The sequence below is a fragment of the Amphiprion ocellaris genome, chromosome 22 (assembly GCF_022539595.1).
Source record: "Amphiprion ocellaris isolate individual 3 ecotype Okinawa chromosome 22, ASM2253959v1, whole genome shotgun sequence".
NCBI lineage: Eukaryota > Metazoa > Chordata > Actinopteri > Pomacentridae > Amphiprion > Amphiprion ocellaris.
This window is the reverse complement of record NC_072787.1, coordinates 26,576,968-26,596,131: the sequence shown is the minus strand read 5'-3', so window position 1 is coordinate 26,596,131 and position 19,164 is coordinate 26,576,968. Positions and strand designations below refer to the sequence as shown.

General features: G+C 39.0%; 1 protein-coding gene across 2 annotated transcripts in view; it reads left to right on the top strand.

Annotated features, from left to right (window-relative positions):
- The window catches only part of LOC111583761 (polyhomeotic-like protein 3), a 28,114-nt gene extending 9,277 nt beyond the window's left edge, over nucleotides 1-18,837 (top strand). Inside the window, exons 4-12 of one of the 2 annotated variants that reach the window (XM_055007214.1) lie at nucleotides 477-554; nucleotides 3,226-3,433; nucleotides 4,395-5,765; nucleotides 8,235-8,551; nucleotides 9,165-9,330; nucleotides 11,424-11,535; nucleotides 11,727-11,847; nucleotides 15,571-15,883; nucleotides 18,144-18,837. In XM_055007214.1, coding sequence (XP_054863189.1) covers nucleotides 477-554; nucleotides 3,226-3,433; nucleotides 4,395-5,765; nucleotides 8,235-8,551; nucleotides 9,165-9,330; nucleotides 11,424-11,535; nucleotides 11,727-11,847; nucleotides 15,571-15,883; nucleotides 18,144-18,298 — 2,841 coding nt within the window. In that variant the 3' untranslated portion in view covers nucleotides 18,299-18,837. The remainder of the gene's footprint in view (nucleotides 1-476; nucleotides 555-3,225; nucleotides 3,434-4,394; nucleotides 5,766-8,234; nucleotides 8,552-9,164; nucleotides 9,331-11,423; nucleotides 11,536-11,726; nucleotides 11,848-15,570; nucleotides 15,884-18,143) is intronic. The other variant, XM_055007215.1, reaches the window with a different exon arrangement.
- Nucleotides 18,838-19,164: the final 327 nt, after the last annotated feature.

Sequence of the window (19,164 nt, the reverse complement as noted above, 5' to 3'; positions counted from 1 at the left end):
ATACAAAGTACAGGTTAAAGTAGTGCACCAAATGTAGATTAATCCGCCACTGAAAATAGTCTCTTGCACATACACAATTATTTCCTGATTGATTGTTAAAAATTGCCATAATTTGCTGTTTAAGGAAGCGATTCTGCCTTTTTAGAAACTGTAACTGTAAGCTGAACCTTGAAGATGTTGTTTTTTTGGACTTTTCTTGTTGAAAATATTAAATTGCAACACATTTGTAAATCTAAAGCTGCGCTATATTGCCGTAGTCATTAAGCGTCACAGAAGACTTCTTTATGGTGCCCCTCAACTTGCTCTCAAAATCTTAGGCTTAGGTGTTGAGCGACAACACTCAAAAACTATTTAACAAGTTTTCGCTTTCAAGACGGCAGCAGATTGAAGGAAAAGCTTCAGTTTTGCGCTTTTTCTGCTCTGCTTGTTTCCTGCTTCACTCTCTTTACTTTCGGTTTGATCTGATCTACCTGCAGCTGATTCTTACGTCTGCTATGCGACCTGCCCAGTCCTCCTCTTCCTCCTCCCCCTCCTCTAACCCCGCCTCCGCTCAGGTGAGCAGCCGAGCGTCTTCCTGTGTTCATGCATCACCTGCCGCTACACCTGCACAGCTTCACATTGCTGCATTTCTGCACAGTTGTTCCTTCTAGCGCTAACGTGGTGGTCAATGATTTCTGATTTATCGATGTAAAAACTCAAGACTCTTAAGCTGGGCAAACATTAGTTGTGCATTATTTCATCTAGACATTGCAAATAAGGCATCATATTTATCTTCCTGTGTGACAACAAATAGCAAATCCTTATATTTTAGAGCATGAAATCAGAGAAAGTATACCTTAAATATCTAATATAGTTGCCCAAGCCTTCTTTTGATTGACCAATTAATCAACTGTTTCAGTTCTTTTTGCCTCCAAACAATAATGTAATGTTGACAAAAAATAAATGCGTGCTCAAAAATAAATCCAAATAGCCACTAACAGTATTTCTTTTTAGGCTAAAGCATCTATAAAGGCTGTAGCTAGCTGACAAATTAAATCAGTTATTCAGCTAGCTATAGCTGTCACCTCAAAAATGTGTTCAAACTGTTGTCTCTGAGTTTTTAATGTCATAAATTAATTCATTTTAAAATGAGAATCTTATTTAGTTTCTTAATTATGCACTTAAAGGCTACATAAAATCAAATAAGTGTTAGCTTACTCTGAAGTAAGCTAACTGCTTTTGCCATGCTAATTGTTGGCCTCAGAAGTAATGTTAACTTACGGATATAGTTATAAGCAAACATTAGTGCTAAAATAGTTAATGACATGCTAAGTGTCGCAGAAGTAATATTAGGTAACTGTTATAGTTGTAAGCTAACATTAACGCTAATGTAGTTAGTTAATGACATGCTAACTGCCTTGTATGTAATGTTAGCTAACTGCTATAGTGGTAAGGTAACATTAATGCTAACATAAATAATTAATGGCATACTATCTGCCTTCTCAGTAATGTTAGCATACTGTTAACATTAGTGCAAATGTAGTTAGTTAATGACATGCTAACTGATATAGAAGTAATGTTAGCTTACTGCTAACATTGTGTCAATGTAGATAGTTAATGACATGCTAACTGCCTTAGAAATAATATTAGCTAACTGTTAGATAATAAGATAATGCTACTACTAATATAGTTATTAAATGGTATGCTAACTGACTTAAAAATAAAAGTTAGCTCACTACTGTAAGTAGCAATATAATGTTAATACTAATGTAACTAGCTGACGATATGCTAACTGTCTTAGAAGTAACTTTGGCTCACTAGGAAGGTAGCTAGTTAACGATATGCCAACTCCTTTAGAAATTATGTTAGCCAGCTACTGATGAAGTTACTTAATGGTATACAAAAGAAGTTCCATTAGCTTACCACTTAGCTTGCTACTATTGGTAGTAAGCTAATGATACTACTAATGTAGGTAATGATATGCTAACTGCCTTACAAATAAAAATAGCTTATCGTTTCTGATATGCTAATTGATCTAGACCTTGCATTAGCTCACAACTAAAGTCGTTACCTAATGGTATGCTAACTGCCATATAAATCACATTAGCTTACTAATATAGATAGTAAGCTAATAGTTCTATAAATGTAGTTGTTTAATGATATGCTAACTGTCTTAGAAATAATGCTAGGTTACTACTTTCATTAATAACATATGTTGCAAGATTAGCATTAGCCTTAGGAATAAGCTAACGATACTAGTGATGTATTTTGTTAATGACATGCTAACTCTTGGCTCTAGAATTAACATTAGCATAGTGGTATAGGTAATAAGGTAATGTTACAAATGTAGATTGTTAATTATTGGTATTAAGCTAACGTTAGCACTAATGTAGTCAGTGAAGGACATGCTAACTCTTGGCCCTAAAAGTAACATTACTTCAGTGCTATAGCCAGTGAGCTAATGTTGCTAATGCAGTTGGCTAATAATATGCTAAGTGCCTTTGAAATATGATTAGCCTACTGCTATTGGTTTTAAGCTAACACCACTTCTGATGCACTTAGTTAATGATATGCTAACTGCTTTAGAAGTAGCATTAGCTTGCTATTACAGGCCATAAGCTAACCTACAGTTGGATAGCTCTAATAATAGCTTTTGTAAAAACAGAAAATTTTTAGAATTTTTGTGTTTTAATTTGAGAAATATTCTGTCACAAAAAAAGTATTTCATTCAAGATTTTACTTAAAGTACAAAAGCAAATCTAACAAAAATAATAAAACTAAAAGCATGAACTATGCAGAAGTGCCATTTCAGAAAAAATGTATGCTGTATTTATATTATATTATTGTTTTGATTATTTTGTCATTTTTTTGATTACGTTATGTTCTGGTAAGTCACTTGTGCAGTTTCACCCCAGAATCAATGAAAGTCTTTTTTTTTTTTTTTTTTTTTAACCTGTGGTTCTTTTGTAGCATTATTTTGAATTTGCAAAATAAAATTCTAATATTGGATAGAAAAGAAAAAAGCGTGTTAATAAGTAAGTAGTTAATTATTTAAAGGCTGCTTTCCACCACTGTCAGAAAGGCTTTTTCTTTATCTTTGTCACTGCACCACGTTGCTCCAACGTACCTGCTGCACCCAGCAACAGTTGCTAAGCTATGATTGGATAATTTGCATTTGGGGGCAGGGCTTAGCCAACACCTGTACATGTGAGCTGTAACTGAGATGTTTTTTTGTCTCCCCTCCAGCTCCAGAGCCTCACCCTGAGGCCTCCTCCCCCCGGGGCCCTCACCATCCCCCCGTCCCTCCGTCTGAAGCCCCCCAACTCGGCCCCGCCGCCCCTCTCCCGTCCCCATGCCCCCCTGTTCCCGCCCCTTAGGCCGCGACCGCAGCCCAGCACCACGGCAACGGAGAGCCCGGCCACGCCCAGCCGCCACCTGTCCGTCCCGCCTCCAAGTAGGTCCTCACCTGGGTGTCACGGTGTTAGCAATTAATTTGATCAAGGTTTAATTTTGATGGACGATAAAATCAAAACATGAGTGTTTTTCATCATTTAAAAATGAAAACCAAGATGAAAAACTGCACTATATAAACTTACAGATTAATTACTAGTACTTTCAATTACTTAGGATGCTGTACATTCTGATTCATGTTTATTTTTATCATCTTTTTGGTAGAGTATAAACTGTAACTCAAAATACAGCTAATTATTATGATTAATTGTAGCAATAGTAGAAGAAGCAGTGATAAAAGAAGTATATTAGTTTATTTAACAGTTTTTCATTTGATTATGTTTAATTTTGTTGTCTTTTTAAGAGAATATAAACTGTAACTCAAAATATAGCTTAGTAATAGTATTATATGTCGTAAAAGTAGCAGTAGAAGCAGTGATAAAAGTAGTATATTACAATATAAATATAAAAAATGCGATGAAACACTGCATTTATATAAACCTACAGATTAATCTGATGCTGTATTTGCAATTCAACTAAAAAATATCTTAATCTTTATTGTCTTACCTTTGATGAATGTTTAACTTTATCATCTTTTCACAAGAATATTAACTGCAACTCAAAATGCAGTTTATTATTATTATCATTATTGTTATTATTAATTGTAGTAAAAGTAGTAGCAGCAGTGATAGAAGTGTATTACAACATAAACATGAACATAAGATGTAAAACTGCATAAACAAACCTACAGATGAATCAAAATGACGACAAAAAGACACAAAATGACCACAAAGAGACAAAAAATGGCCCCAAAAAGTCTCCAAATAAGCACAAGAAGACACAAAATTATCTCAAAAACTCAAAATGACAACCAAAAGACCACCATATTGATTTTTTAATTTTACTAATAGGTTTCTTCTCTTGGAAATGACATAAACAACTGAGTTTCTTCTCTCGTCTCTCAGCTCTCTACTCTCCGGTCCGAGCCGTCCCTCTGAGGCCCAGACTTCATTCTCCAAATGGCCACCGGGTGGTGCCACCTCGACAGACTTCCAACCTCCAGCCAATCGCCGCCGCTCCGTCCAGTCAGGCCTCCTCCGTCAGCCGGCCGCTGGCTGGTTTAAAGAGCTGCCCGCTGACTCAGACGGTGCTCGGCCAATCACAGCACAGCGCCTTATCCGTCGCTAACCCCCTGTCGGCGGCGCATTTTGAGCGCTCGCCGTCTGCAGCACGACAGCTTCAGATCATCGCCCTCAGCTCGGGGCGACAGCCGCAGGCGGGAACGTTCGCCCACAACGCCGTTACAGCAGCAGCGGCGGTGGAGTCGCCTGAACTTTCCAGCCAATCGAAGAGGACTTCGAGCGGCGACGATGCACTTCCTCTCCCTCCGAACCCCTCGTTGCCAAAAACCAGCTCACCTCCATCCCTCCTGAGTCCAGCCTCGCCTCCCAGTCAAGCCGGACCTCAAACTCTGACCGCGAAAGGAGATGCGAAGGAGGGCGCAGAGCAGCGAAGTCGATCGGGGAGGCCAGGAGTCCGAGAGGAGAAAGATCCGAGGCCTGGAGTCCGAGAGGAGAAACATCCGAGGCCTGGAGTCCGAGAGGAGAAAGATCTGAGGCCGGCAGCCCAAGAGGAGAAAGATCCGAGGGCAGGAGTCCGAGAGGAGAAAGATCCGAGGCCGGCAGCCCGAGAGGAGAAAGATTCGAGACCGGCAGCCCGAGAGGAGAAAGATCCGAGGCCAGGAGTCAGAGAGGAGAAAGAACTAAGGCTGGGAGTCCGAGAGGAGAAAGAACTAAGGGCGGGAGTCCAAGAGGAGAATGAACTTAGGGCGGGAGCCAGAGAGGACAAAGATCCGAGGCCGGGAATCCGAGAGGAGAAAGAACTGAGGCCCGAGAGAGATGACCAAAGAGTGAAGGAGGAGAAACTGGCCGAGAAGGAAATCAGTCCAAAGGAAGCTGAAGACGATCAGATGGAGGTGACGGAGGAAGGCCAAAGCAACCGAGAGCAGAGAGAGGAAGTCGAGGAGAAGATGGAGGAAGGAGACGATGGAGAGACTCCAATGGACCAGTCCGAGAACCCGACTGACTCGGTTCTCACGGATTCCAACCCAACGCCTGACGCTGCTAAAGACTCCAACGTGGAATCAAAACTCACCCTTTCTGTCACAGTTCCAGTCCAAACTCCAGTTCCAGTTCAAGTACCACAAATACCACCAGTACCGGTACCAGACGTCTCCGTCCAGAGTCAGAGGCTTCCAGAACCTCATCGAGACCTGCAGCCGGTCGGTCAGGAGGATTTCTGTGAGAACATGTCGACTCAGTCCGACAATCAGTCAGGTAGCTGCAGCCACAATGTTTGACGGAAGTTTGTATCTTTGACTAATGTTCAACTGCATCTTTTTGAGAGAACGTAAACTGTAACTCTGATTTATACACGACCAGTCAAAACTTTGGACACACCTTCTCATTTAATGGTTTTTCTTTATTTTCATGACTATTTACATTGTAGATTCTCACTGAAGGCATCAAAACTATGAATGAACACTCTTTGAACACTCTTGGCATTCTCTGGATGAGCTTCATGAGGTAGAACCTGAAACTGTTTTCCAACAGTCTTGAAGGAGTCCCCAGAGATGCTGAGCACTTGTTGGCCCTTTTGCCTTCACTCTGCAGTCCATCTCATCCCAAACCATCTGGATTGGGTTTAGGTCAGGTGACTGTGGAGGCCAGGTCATCTGACCTAAGCAGCATTCCATCACTCTCCTTCTTGGTCAGATAGTCCTTCCACAGCCTGAAGGTGTGTTTGGGGTCATTGTCCTGTTGAAAAATAAATGATGGTCCAACGAAACGCAAACTGGATGAGATGTCATGTCGCTGCAGGATGCTGTGGTAGAGCCATGCTGGTTCAGTGTTCCTTCAGTTTGGAATAAATCCCCAACAGTGTCACCAGCAAAGCACCCCCACACCATCACACCTCCTCCTTCATGCTTCACGGTGGGAACCATGCATGTAGAGACCATCCATTCACCTTTTCCGGTCTCACAAAGACACGACGGGTGGAACCAAAGATCTCAAATTTGGATTCATCAGACCAAAGCACAGATTTCCACTGGTCTAATGTCCATTCCTTGTGTTTCTGGGCCCAAACTAATCTCTTCTGCTTGTTGCTTTTCCTTAGCCAGTTTGATCGTAGCGCTTGATGGTTTTTGCGACTGCGCTTGGGGATACATTCAAAGTCCTTTTAAGTGCCTGGGTAGTTCCTAGATGGTTCCTTGCAGGTTACTGGGTAGTTCCTAGATGGTTCCTCATAGATTCCTAGGCAGTTCCTAGATGGTTCCTGGGTAGTTCCTAGATGGTTCTTCGTAGGTTCCTGAGTAGTTCCTAGATGTTTTTCGTAGGTTCCCTGGGTAGTTCCTAGATGGTTCCGGGTAGGTTTCTAGGTAGTTTCTAGATGGTTCCTGGTAGGTTTCTAGGTAGTTTCCAGATGGTTCGTTGTAGGTTCCTGGGTAGTTCCTAGATGGTTCCTTGAGGATTCATTCAAAGTTCTTGAAATGTTCCTGATGGACTGACCTTCATGTGTTAACGTAATGATGGACTACCTTGTAGGTTCCTGGGTAGTTCCTAGATGGTTCCTTAGTAGTTACTAGATGGTTCGTTGTAGGTTCCTGGGTAGTTCCTAGATAGTTCCTTGCAGGTTACTGGGTAGTTCCTAGATGGTTCCTCGTAGTTCCTAGATGGTTCCTGGCAGGTTCATGGGTAGTTACTAGATGGTTTGTCGTACATTCTTGGGTAGTTCCTAGATGGTTCTTCTTAGGTTCCTGGGCAGTTCCTAGATGTTTCGTCATAGGTTCCTGGGTAGTTCCTAGATGGTTCCTTGGGGGTTCATTCAAAGTTTTTGCACTTTTCCAGACTGACTGACCTTCAGTTCTTATAGTAATGATGGACTGTCGTTTCTCTTTACTCAGTTGATTGGTTCTTGCCATAACATGGATTCTAACAGTTGTCAAATAGGGCTGTCAACTGTGGACCAACCTGACTTCTGCACAACACAACTGATTGTCCCAACCCCATTAAGAAGACAAGAAATTCCACTAATGAACCTTGACAAGGCACAGCTGTGAAGTGAAAACCATTTCAGGTTCTACCTCATGAAGCTCATGGAGAGAATACCAAGAGTGTGCAAAGCAGGAATTAAAGGAAAGGGTGGATATTTGGAAGAATCTAAAATATAAAACATGTCTTGAATTATTTCACACTTTTTTGTTTACTACATAATTCCATATGTGTTCATTCATAGTTTTGATGCTTTCAGTGAGAATCTACAATGTAAATAGTCATGAAAATAAAGAAAAACCATTAAATGAGAAGGTCAGTCCAAACTTTTGACTGGTAGTGCATATTTACAGATTAATCATCAGTAGTTTTAATTGCTGGAGATGCTGTATTTACAGTTTAACTGTTTTAAATGTTTAATTTGATCATCTTTTTGAGAAAATATCATCTAAAAATACAGTTTATTATTATTATTATTATTATTATTATTAATTGTAGAAGTAGCAGCAGTGATAGAAGTAAATAAATATAAAAATAAGATGAAAAATTGCATTTTTATAAACCTACAGATTCATTATTAGTAATTTCATAATCATAAATTGGATATTTTAAATTATATCTGAGAAGATTTAGCTTGATGCATGAAATTAAAAAAACAAATTACCCTCCGCTGAAATTTGAGTTGTTTGAACGATACTCAGAAATGCAATTTTTTAAAAAAATAAAATGCCATAATTTACTGTTTTTTTCCAGCGTTGTCCAGCCTGTCCTCCCAGTCTCCCCCATCCTCACCCTTCATCACCCCCTCGGTAGAACCGCCTCAGACCGCCCACCCCACTGACCTCAGCCAATCACAGCGCAATGCCGAGGGGCCCGACGAGCCAGTCGGCGAATCACAGCACCCGGCCGAGGCGGAGGCAAAGCCCCTCGGCCAATCGGAAGGCGAGTCGGAGAGCTTCGGCCAATCGCTGAGCGGCCCCTGGGAGTCGAGGGCGTGGCCTGAGGGCCGGCAGGTTCTAACTCACCTCGTGGAGGGATTCGTCATCCAGGAAGGACTGCAGCCGTTCCCAGTATGTTCTACATCCCACTGAAGACAAAACAGAACGAGGAAATTATATCACTGATGTTAGCCACATCTGCAAAAAATGTTTAAATAAAATTTTAAAAAATAAATGAAAATGCTGTATATATAAAATTATGTATATTAAGCATTTACTTTAACTGTCATCACACAGATTTTCCTTTAAAAAAAAATCTGATAAACATGAGAAAAAAACATTAATTTACATGTTAACTATAAAGAAAAAGAAACCTAAATAATGTCTGTATTTTTATCGAGATCATCGTTTTACAGCGTAGGACTGTAAAAGTACAATTAAACCCCATTTACATAAGCTTTAAACTGTTATTTTACAATCATCTGTTTTAATTCGAAGTAAAATTCTAGATACTGAGGACTGGAAAATGGGAAATAATTCTCAAATTGTTTCTGTTTCATTAAATTGTTGATTTAAACTTCATACTGAAAAGTTTATGTTTCGTTGACAGTTTTCTTGGGTTTCTTCAAACATCAGCGCATTTTGTTTCTCCTGTGTTTAAATGTAGATTGAATATAAATATATGTGGTACAGGAAGTGGAACTCTATTTGCTGCAGTGTATTTACCTGTTTGTTGGTCCTACAGGTGAACCGCTCGTCGCTGCTGGTTCCAGATCAGGTGACCAAACCACAGGAAGTGAATGGGACCAATGGGAGAGCAGCGTTACCAGTGACGGACACGATAAAACCAACTGAGCACTCCACGGACTCAGACGAGGAAGACGGAGGAGACACCGACGACCCCGGGACCAGTAAGACGTTAATTATAGGCTGAAAACTGGCTTAAATCAGTTTATCATTTAGTTACAGTTACATGTTAAGTGATGGATGTGTTATTATACAACAACCAAACTAACATCAAATGAAAAAAAGCAAAACATTTCACATTTCTGCTGTATTCACAACCATTTGGGATCCCTAAAAAAAGACCGTATACATGCGCAGTTTTAAAGTTTTTTGATATTAACCCTCGTGTCGCTCTGTGGGTCAAAATTGACACGTTTTAAAGTTTGAAAATGTGGGAAAAAAAATATTTTCACAGTGAAACTTCTTTTGTCCACATTTTCAACACTTTTGGGAAATCTTTGAACATTTTTTGGTGGAAAAAAAGAAATGTTAAAAATGTTTCTTAAGAACATTCACAAAAAAAAATCAACCAAAATCCAGCGAATTTTGCTGAATTTTGGTTGATTTTTTTTGGTGAATGTTCTTAAAGAAAATATTAAAAGTTTTACTGATATATCTGTAATCACTTTAGATATTTTTAGGATTTTTTGGAAGATTTTTACTAATTTTTTGAATATATTTACAAGAATTTTCTTGCCAAATTTGGGGGATTTTTTTTTTTTTAAATAAAACTTTTAAGAAATTATTGGAATTTTCTTCCTGAAGGTTTTGCAAATTTTCAGAAATTTGGAGAATTTTTTTTGCTGAGTTTTTGGATTTTTTTCAGACAAGGAAACAATATTTTTTGATGCCCGTAAATGAGGACAACAGGAGAGTTAACCAGCATTTTTCAGAACTACTGACAATTAAATTCATGTGATCAATTGTAATCAATGATTATTTACATTATTTATTGGTACATTGTAAATGTATTCATTTATTTTTGAATTCATTACATTCAACCAGACAATAAACCCATTAACTATCACCAGAAGTCTTTGTCATGGTGCCCCTTTACTAGCTAAACTTCTACAATGCTCTCTGGTTGCCAACGTGAACTTTCTGTAGTTTAAATGACGCCTCCTCTGGTCTCTACAGTGTTAAACAGAGAGGCGCCACCTGGTGGAACAACCATCTACTACAGCTGATCTATGATGCATTCACGACCATTTGGGATCCCTAAAAAAACTGTATAAACCTGGAGTTTTACAGTTTTTCGATATTAAACAGCATTTTTCAAAACTACTGACAATTAAATTCATCAGATCAATTAAAATCCATGATTATTTCCATTATTTATTGGTGCGTTGAAAATTTATCCAACCACTCAACAAATGGTTTAGCCAATAAACTGTCAGAATATCATGAAAAATTCCAAATTGAATTCACTGTAGCATAAAAAAATTACAGCAAAATATTCAGTTTACTATTATTTATTTAGATTTTTCCAAGTGGTAAACCAACAATAATTATTCATTTAGTAGTAAATTTTAAATTTTTATTATTTTTAAACACGTCAGTACATTCAACCAGACAATAAATCCATTAACCGCCACAGAAATCTTTGTCATGGTGCCCCTTTACTAGCTAAACTTCCATAATGCTCTCCGGTTGCCAACGTGAACTTCCTGTAGTTAAAATGATGCCTCCTCTGGTCTCTACAGTGCTAAACAGTAAGAAGCACCACCTGGTGGAACAACCAGGTACTACAGTTGATGTATATTACATTTACTGACATCCACGTATGTAGAAAATACAAGTTGTGGAGCCACAGTACACCATAAATACTACATTTCAGACAGTGTCCTACTATAGATTTAGGTATCTGATCATCTACGTAACACTAAGGAGAAGAAATGCAGTTTTTTTTCGTTTGAGTTGTCAAGCTCATACACTGGATTGATTTTAATAACTTTAATGTACTTTAAGTGTGTATTATGCTGGAAAATGGTATTGGATTGGACCCAATTATTGATTCAGGTCAGACTAAAACTTGATCAGGGCGTCTTTACAAAGTATTGTATCTATTGAATGAATTGGAATTGAACAGGGAACTATTATTCTGTTTCTGGTGAATCTATCCTCAATATGTTTATAATAATAATAAGTGATGTGGCAGCAGCAGTTTGTGTGGTTTCAGATCAGATTTTTTGACGGTGGTCTTGTTTTTCGTCCTCAGGATCGAGCCACCGGGACCGAACGGTGCTTCACTGCCAGTTCTGTGGGAAACGAGGCCACGCCCACAATTTCATGCGGTCCAAACGCTTCTGCTCCACTTCCTGTGCGCGCGGGTGAGACCTCCTTTCATTAGCCGACAGAGCAGACAGGAAGAGGGCCGCCGTGGTGTCACCTGACCCAGGGGGGTTTAGCCGTTGCGGTGGCAGGATGTGGTTTCGGGGCTGTGTTCAGATGCACAGGTGCAGATACGAGTGTGAATTTAAGCAGCACAACCAGGAAGTTTCAGCTCTTCTCTCTCCGCCAGGTTCAACGTCCGGCTGACGAAGCGTCTGCGAGCTCTGAGTGCCGGCAGTCGATCAGAGAGGCCTCGACCGGCGCTGAACCGGGCCGAGTCGGTGCCGGGAAAACCTCTGTTACTGCGGCTGGTAGGGACCCTGAACGCACCACCACCTTAAACCCACCAGCAGCATCAGAAGCACCAATAGGACAATAAAAGTACTGTCAGATCCAAATCCACCACAACAAATCAGCTACCACATAATAATAGTGGAATATTTTATTACAAACTGATTGATATTTTAAATACTTTCCAAGATAAAATAATTTAAAAGTTGCTCTTTGAAGTTTGAACAACAATATCTCAGGAACTATTAAAACCTGGAATTTTCACAGTGTTGTCAAACAAGTTTTGTAACTTGGAGTGATTTTCTTAAAAAAATAACAATAGTTGATTCATTTATATTACATTTTCTCAAAAGTCGTTAAGCGTCACAGAAGACTTTGTCATGGTGCCCCTCAAGTAGCTAAACTCATCAAACTTTTAGGCTATGTTTCAACGACAATATCCCAAGAACTATTTAAGATAAAAGCCTGAAATTTTCACTGTTATTTCACAAGCAAGTTTTGTAACTTCAAATAATTTTCTTTAAAAAATTAACTAGTTGACTCATTTATATTACAATCTTCTAAAAGTCATTAAATGTCACAGAAGTCTTTGTCATGGTGCCCCTTAACTAGCTAAACTCGTCAAAATTTTACACTATGGTTCCACGACAACATCTAAAGAACTATTGAAGACAAAAACCTGAAATTTCCACTGTTAATTTTCATCATTACATTGATTTATAATCTGTAATATTGGACAAGTAAATGGTAGGGACCCTGAACTCACCACCATTTTAAACCCAGCAGCAGCAGAAGCACCAAAAAGACATTAAAAATACTGTCAAATCCAAAGCTAAACTCATCAACTTCTAGGCTATGTTTGAACGGCAATATCACAAGAACTATTAAAGATAAAAACCTGAAATTCTGTAAGGGTTTTATAACTCGAAATGGAATGATTTTCTTTAAAAAAATAACAATAGCTGATTAATTTATATTACAATATTCTAAAAATCATTAAGTTTCACAGAAGACTTTGTCACGGTGCCCCTTAACCAGCTAAAATCGTCAAAATTTTAGGCTGTTTGAACGACAATATCTCAGGAACTATTAAAGATAATAGCCTGAAATCTTCACTGTTATTTTTCATCATTACATTGACTTAGAATCTATACTATTGAACAAGTAGGTCAAAAGTAGGTTATCTCTGATTTTGGGTAAGTTAAAAGGTATTGAAAAGAAGAAATTAACAAAAAACTTGACAATAGAGACATCAACTAGTGATGTTTTGTGTACTAAATGTAGCTGCAGCTCACAATAATACATAAAAGAGAATATTGAATACTTTAAATATGAAATACTTGGTCACAAATATGAAAAAGTTATTTTATTTGAACTTTAACAACTGATTGAGCAGGTCTGACAAGTTCTACCACAAAAACAAAAATAGATTTAGTCTGGTCCAAGTAGAGTTTCAAAGTGTTTTTTAAAATATACTTAAGAATTATTTTTTTAAAATAAGGACATATTTTTAATTTCATGCTTTTATCTTTAATAGTTCCTCAGATATTGTTCAAAAGCCTCAGATTTTAATGTGAGAAACCTGCTGACAGTAGGACATGAAGCTTTTTTTTGTATCTCAGAAAATATTTGATATAAGAAGCAAGAATCCCACAAACATCTTTATAAACATCCAGATTTTATGATCTAAATGTTTCGTTTAATCAGAGAAACAATTGTTCTCAAAAATTTGATGATTTGGGATTGAATGAATCTTTTAGTAGTTTGACAAACATATAAGCTGAATTTTAGTCGTGTGTTTTTTTTATTAATGTTCATCAACAAAAGCTAAAAACATTTTAGTATAGTTTTCATCAGTGTCATTTTCTAGATTTTTTTAAAAAATAAATCAGCTTTTTCCATCTTAGGTGAGGTGAAATATGATCTCAGAGTGTCTTTGATGCATCATAAATTTCACAGTAGATCAGAGATGGATGATAGGAAGATGGAATAACCCAGAAATATAAAATCTAAACCAGACTGAGAGCAAATCCTCTCTTGCTGAAGTAAAGCGGTTTATTTTTGTTGTAAAAACCGTCTAAAGCACGTGGATTCTGCTTTTAAATTAGCCGCTAGCATCCTGTGTTGGTCACAAATCAGAGGAAGAAGTGAGAAAGAGTAGAAAAACAGACGCTGAAAGTCTTGATTTAGCATGCTAGCAGTGTTAGCATGCTAATGTTTACCATCTAAATCCACCAGATTAAATCCTCCAAACATCAACTCTCACCTCGAAGGTTTCTGATGACGGAAAAGTTGTAAGAAAGAGAAGCTCCTCCTGCAGCAAAATCCCACATTTCTGTTTGTTCAGCTCACCTGAGTCCTCTCACACACCTGTCAGCTTAACAAGCACAGGTGGCTGATGGGAAGTGAAGGCTGGACAGATGTCTGGAAGCCCCGGTAGCCATATTTGTTGTAGTTTCTGCAGCAGGGCGCCAAGATGGAGTCAGTTTAGTCAAAATATCCTCCTAATTAGCAGATTTCACAACTGCCTTTAATATGCGGCATTATGTTATTTAATATCCAATATAATCCAATATCTAAGATAGAAACAGTGAAATAAAACACTTTTACAGGTTCTGGATGTGATTAAAGGAGCATTTTTGATGATTTATTAAAGACAACAAGCCAGCAGACAGGAACTTTTAAACAAGACATGACAGAAAAAAGGTTGATTTTGATTAAATATTGGGTTTTTCAGCTAAGATTTGATTAATTTTCTAGTTAGAACCATATTTCATACATGGTTGGTTCAAGGACTGTTGGAAATTTCAAATTCTGATCTTTTTTTCATGTTTTACAAGTTCTGGCTATGAATAATTGAGCATTTTTTGTGATTTTTTTTGAAAGACAACATGCGTTTAAAACCTGCCAGCAGATTTTGGGAGTTAATGACAGTTGTATCAGTCACAGTGCTTTTATTTTTAAGTATATTTTTAGCTTAGATTTGGTTAATTTTCCAAGTGGATCCACATGTCACACATGGTTGGTTCAAGAACTGTTAGAAATCTGAAAACCTGATGAATTTTTTCTCTTTTACAAGTTCTGGCTGTGACTAATGAAACAATTTTGACGATTTTTTAAAAACAGTGTGTCTCTCATATCCGCTGGTGGATTTAGGGTTTCAGAGAGTCAGTGATGGTTTTATCAGTTGCAGTACTTTTACTTTTAGTATACTTTTATCTGTTTAATTTTTTTCTGCTCATACCTGAGTCACTAAAGGCCTCATAGTTGCACAGAGGAGCAGAGAATTTTGCATTTTTCACAGAATCTGATCACAGCAAACATTTTTTGTGAATCTTTAAACAAGATATGGAAGAGAAAGAGAAAAGTTAGACTTTGTTGAAACATTGTGATTTTTGGCTTAGATTTGGTTAATTATCCAAGTGGAACCACACGTCACACATGGTTGATTTGAGGACTGTTGAAAACTTGAAAATCTGCAAAATTTTTCTCCTTTACAAGTTTTGGCTGTGATTAATTTTGTATTTTTAGTGACTTTTTGAAAAACAACGTCTTTAAAAAACCCCAACAGATTTTGGGAGTTAATGATGGCTGTATCAGTCGCAGTGCTTTAACTTTTAAGTATAATTTTAGAGTTTTACTGCTCTAATTGTATATTTTTAGATAGTGTTGTTGATGTTACTGTTACAAAGCAAACGTTTTAGGATTATTACTTAAAGGATCCTTTTCTTGACTCCCTCTAGCCTCGGGACCTGTGGAGCGCCGGTCGTCGGGAGAAGGAGGGAAAAGACAAACCGACAGCGACGCCGGAGGAGGAAGACGAGGAGGAGGAAGAGGAGGACATGGGCAGAGGCGGCGAGGAGGAGGAGGACAACAACGGAGGAGAGGATGATCCTGCCATCGCCATGGCAGCCAGGATGGAGCGGCGGGTGGCCCGGAGAGCTCGGAGGGCGTCGGCTCCGGCCGTCACCACGACTACGCCCACCTCCACCTTCAAACCGGCGCCGTCGCAGTGGAGCGTGGAGGAAGTGAGCGCCTTCATCCTCACACTGCCAGGTCAGTGCAGAACCTCTGTCAGCTCTCTGTCGCTCTGATTTACGGCTTAATCTGCAGCAGATGACGGCGTCTCAATTAAACGTTAGGCAAAACCAAAACGCTGAAATGAAACCGCCGAGTGAAGCAACGCTCATTCTTTAAATCACAGAAACATCTGGAGCAGAAACCAAACAGGGAGCTCACATCTGCAGATACAGGAACACTGCTGAGGCTTTCAGGCGCCTTCTTAATATTTAACTCGTCCCACCCAGAAAGAACCAGGAGAACCCGTCATGTTTTCTCCCAGAGTCCTGATCTGACAACGTTTTGGTTGGAATACTTTAAAGTTATTAAAACCAATCCAACTTATTTACCTGACAAGAGAAATTCATCAAGACGCATCAAGAAAGATTTTATTTCTGCATCCAAGCTGTTCCTGAATGTTACCTATGCTGTCAGGAACCTTGTTTTAAAACTCTATTTTCTATGTTTATTTGCGGTATTAAACCCTAAACCCTAACCCTGTAAATATAAATATTTTAAAAAACTATTTGTTTTAAAAACTTCTATTTTCTAGTTCTGTTAAATTATAGATAAAATCTAGAAAAATCACAGAAAAAACATGAATGTACATGTTACCTGTATAAAAAACAATATTATTTATGCTATTAAAATAAAAAGTATATTAAGGGCTAAAAAATATCATTTAAATATAACGTAAAAAATAATTTCTTTTAAAAACTGCTATTTTCCAGTTAAAATCCAGTAAAATTACAGAAAAAAACATGAATTTACATGCTACCTGTATTTACTAAATAAATAAACCCAAGTTTAAACTTTAAGTAACATCTGCATTCAAAAAAACAACATCTGTACTAAAGTTTCTCAGGCTCCAGAAAAAACTTTTAGATTATTTACAATCTAAATTAGAAAAGATTAATGGTGCCGTTAGCATCGATGTCAACAGTATTTGTGTAATTCCTCTTACTGTCGCTAGGGGTCGACGAAAGCTCCACTAAAAGCTCCGTGTTTTCTGGTCCATCACATGACCAGTGGAGTGATCCGTTCAGCCTCTAATAACATCGTCTTACTGTCCCTAAACGCCTCGTCTTCTTGTCCATAGACGCCTCGTCTTCTTGTCCATAAACGCCTCGTCTTCTTGTCCCTAAACGCCTCCTCTTGTCGCTGAACGCTCCGTCTTATTGTCCCTAAACGCCTCGTCTTGTCCCTGAACGCTCCATCTTATTGTCCCTGAACGCCTCATCTTGTCCCTGAACGCTCCATCTTATTGTCCCTAAACGCCTCGTCTTGTCCCTGAACGCTCCATCTTATTGTCCCTGAACGCCTCATCTTGTCCCTGAACGCTCCATCTTATTGTCCCTAAACGCCTCGTCTTGTCCCTGAACGCTCCGTCTTATTGTCCCTGAACGTCTCGTCTTGTCCCTGAACGCTCCGTCTTATTGTCCCTGAACGCTCCGTCTTATTGTCCCTGAACGCCTCGTCTTGTCCCTGAACGCCTCTAAACGCTCCATCTTATTGTCCCTAAACGCCTCGTCTTGTCCCTGAACGCTCCCTCTTATTGTCCCTGAACGCCTCGTCTTGTCCCTGAACGCTCCATCTTATTGTCCCTAAATGCCTCGTCTTGTCCCTGAACGCTCCGTCTTATTGTCCCTGAACGCCTCGTCTTGTCCCTGAACGCCTCTAAATGCTCCATCTTATTGTCCCTAAACGCCTCGTCTTATTGTCCTAAACGCTCCGTCTTATTGTCCCTGAACGCCTCTAACTGCTCCATCTTACTGTCCCTGAACGCCTCATCTTAGTGTCCCTAAACGCCTCATCTTATTGTCCCTAAACACCCCGTCTTCTTGTCCCTGAACGCCTCATCTGATTGTTCCTAAACGCCTCGTCTTATTGTCCTAAACGCTCCGTCTTATTGTCCCTGAACGCCTCTAAATGCTCCATCTTATTGTCCCTGAACGCCTCGTCTTATTGTCCTAAACGCTCCGTCTTATTGTCCCTGAACGCCTCTAAATGCTCCATCTTATTGTCCCTGAACGCCTCATCTTATTGTTCCTAAACGCCTCGTCGTCTTGCCCTTAAATGCCTCGTGTTAATGTCCATAAACACTTCGTCTTGCTGTCCCTGAACGCCTCGTCTTATTGTCAATAAACACTCAATCCCACTGTCCCTGAACGCCTCGTCTTTTGCCCCTGAATGCCTCGTCTATTCGTCCCTGAAAGCCTCGTCTTTTGTCCCTGAACGCCTCGTCTCTTCCCTCCAGGCTGCAGCGACGTGGCCGAGGCTTTCCGGCTGCAGGAGATCGACGGCCAGGCGCTGCTGCTGCTCACCGAGGACCATCTGATGACCAGCATGAACATCAAGCTGGGACCGGCCCTGAAGATCTGCGCCCACATCAACGCCCTGAAGAACCCCTGAGAGTTTAGGACCAGAGAGGAGGACCAGGGAGAAGAACCAGGGAGGCAATAAGGAGGACAGAGTGACGTCCCTCAGAGCCTGGTGGTGTCTGGAGGCCTCAGAGGACGGAGACGTTTCAGACCCTCTGACTGTAGCAGGAGACGCCGGGGGGTTTTGTACTTTGTGTATATTTTACATGCCGCCGGAGAGTGTACATTTGAAGCTATTTCATGAAGGATTTTGAACATTTAATATATGAAATTTGTCTATTTAGTTTTTTTAGAGCGTGACGTCGACGACAGATCTATCCTATCGTAGCTCCATAGCCAGTGTGTGTCAGAGAAAACCCATGCTAACGATGATAATACGTAGACTTTGTAAGTGATTAATGAAAGTTTAATGTTTTATATCACTATATTCTGGACAAAAACATGTCTGTGGATTAAAAAAAAGACAAAAAAAGAAGAAGTCACTATCAGGGTAGAGGCCGGTGTCTTTAATCGTCACATTTTTATGGTATCCTGCTTGAAATTATTTAATAAATGAACAATTAATCAAAATGGAGGATTTATGTTGTTGTTTGGGATCAAATGAATCTGAAAAAAAATGTGTTTTTTTCACTTGTTTTGTTAAATTACAAAAAAATTATTAATTTACATTAACCACAAAAAAACTTGCCCAAAACTGTAATAAACATCCACATCAAAAATGTACTTTTGAATTATTATTTTTTATTAATCATCTTTAAATCATTTAACTGTGAAATAAAATTTTAAAAAAATTTTTTTTACTGTAAATCAGCAAAGAAAAAACATTATCTTACAGATATTCTGTTAATTGAAAGAAAACATTTACATTAGAATTTTTTAAAACATTTATTTAAATTA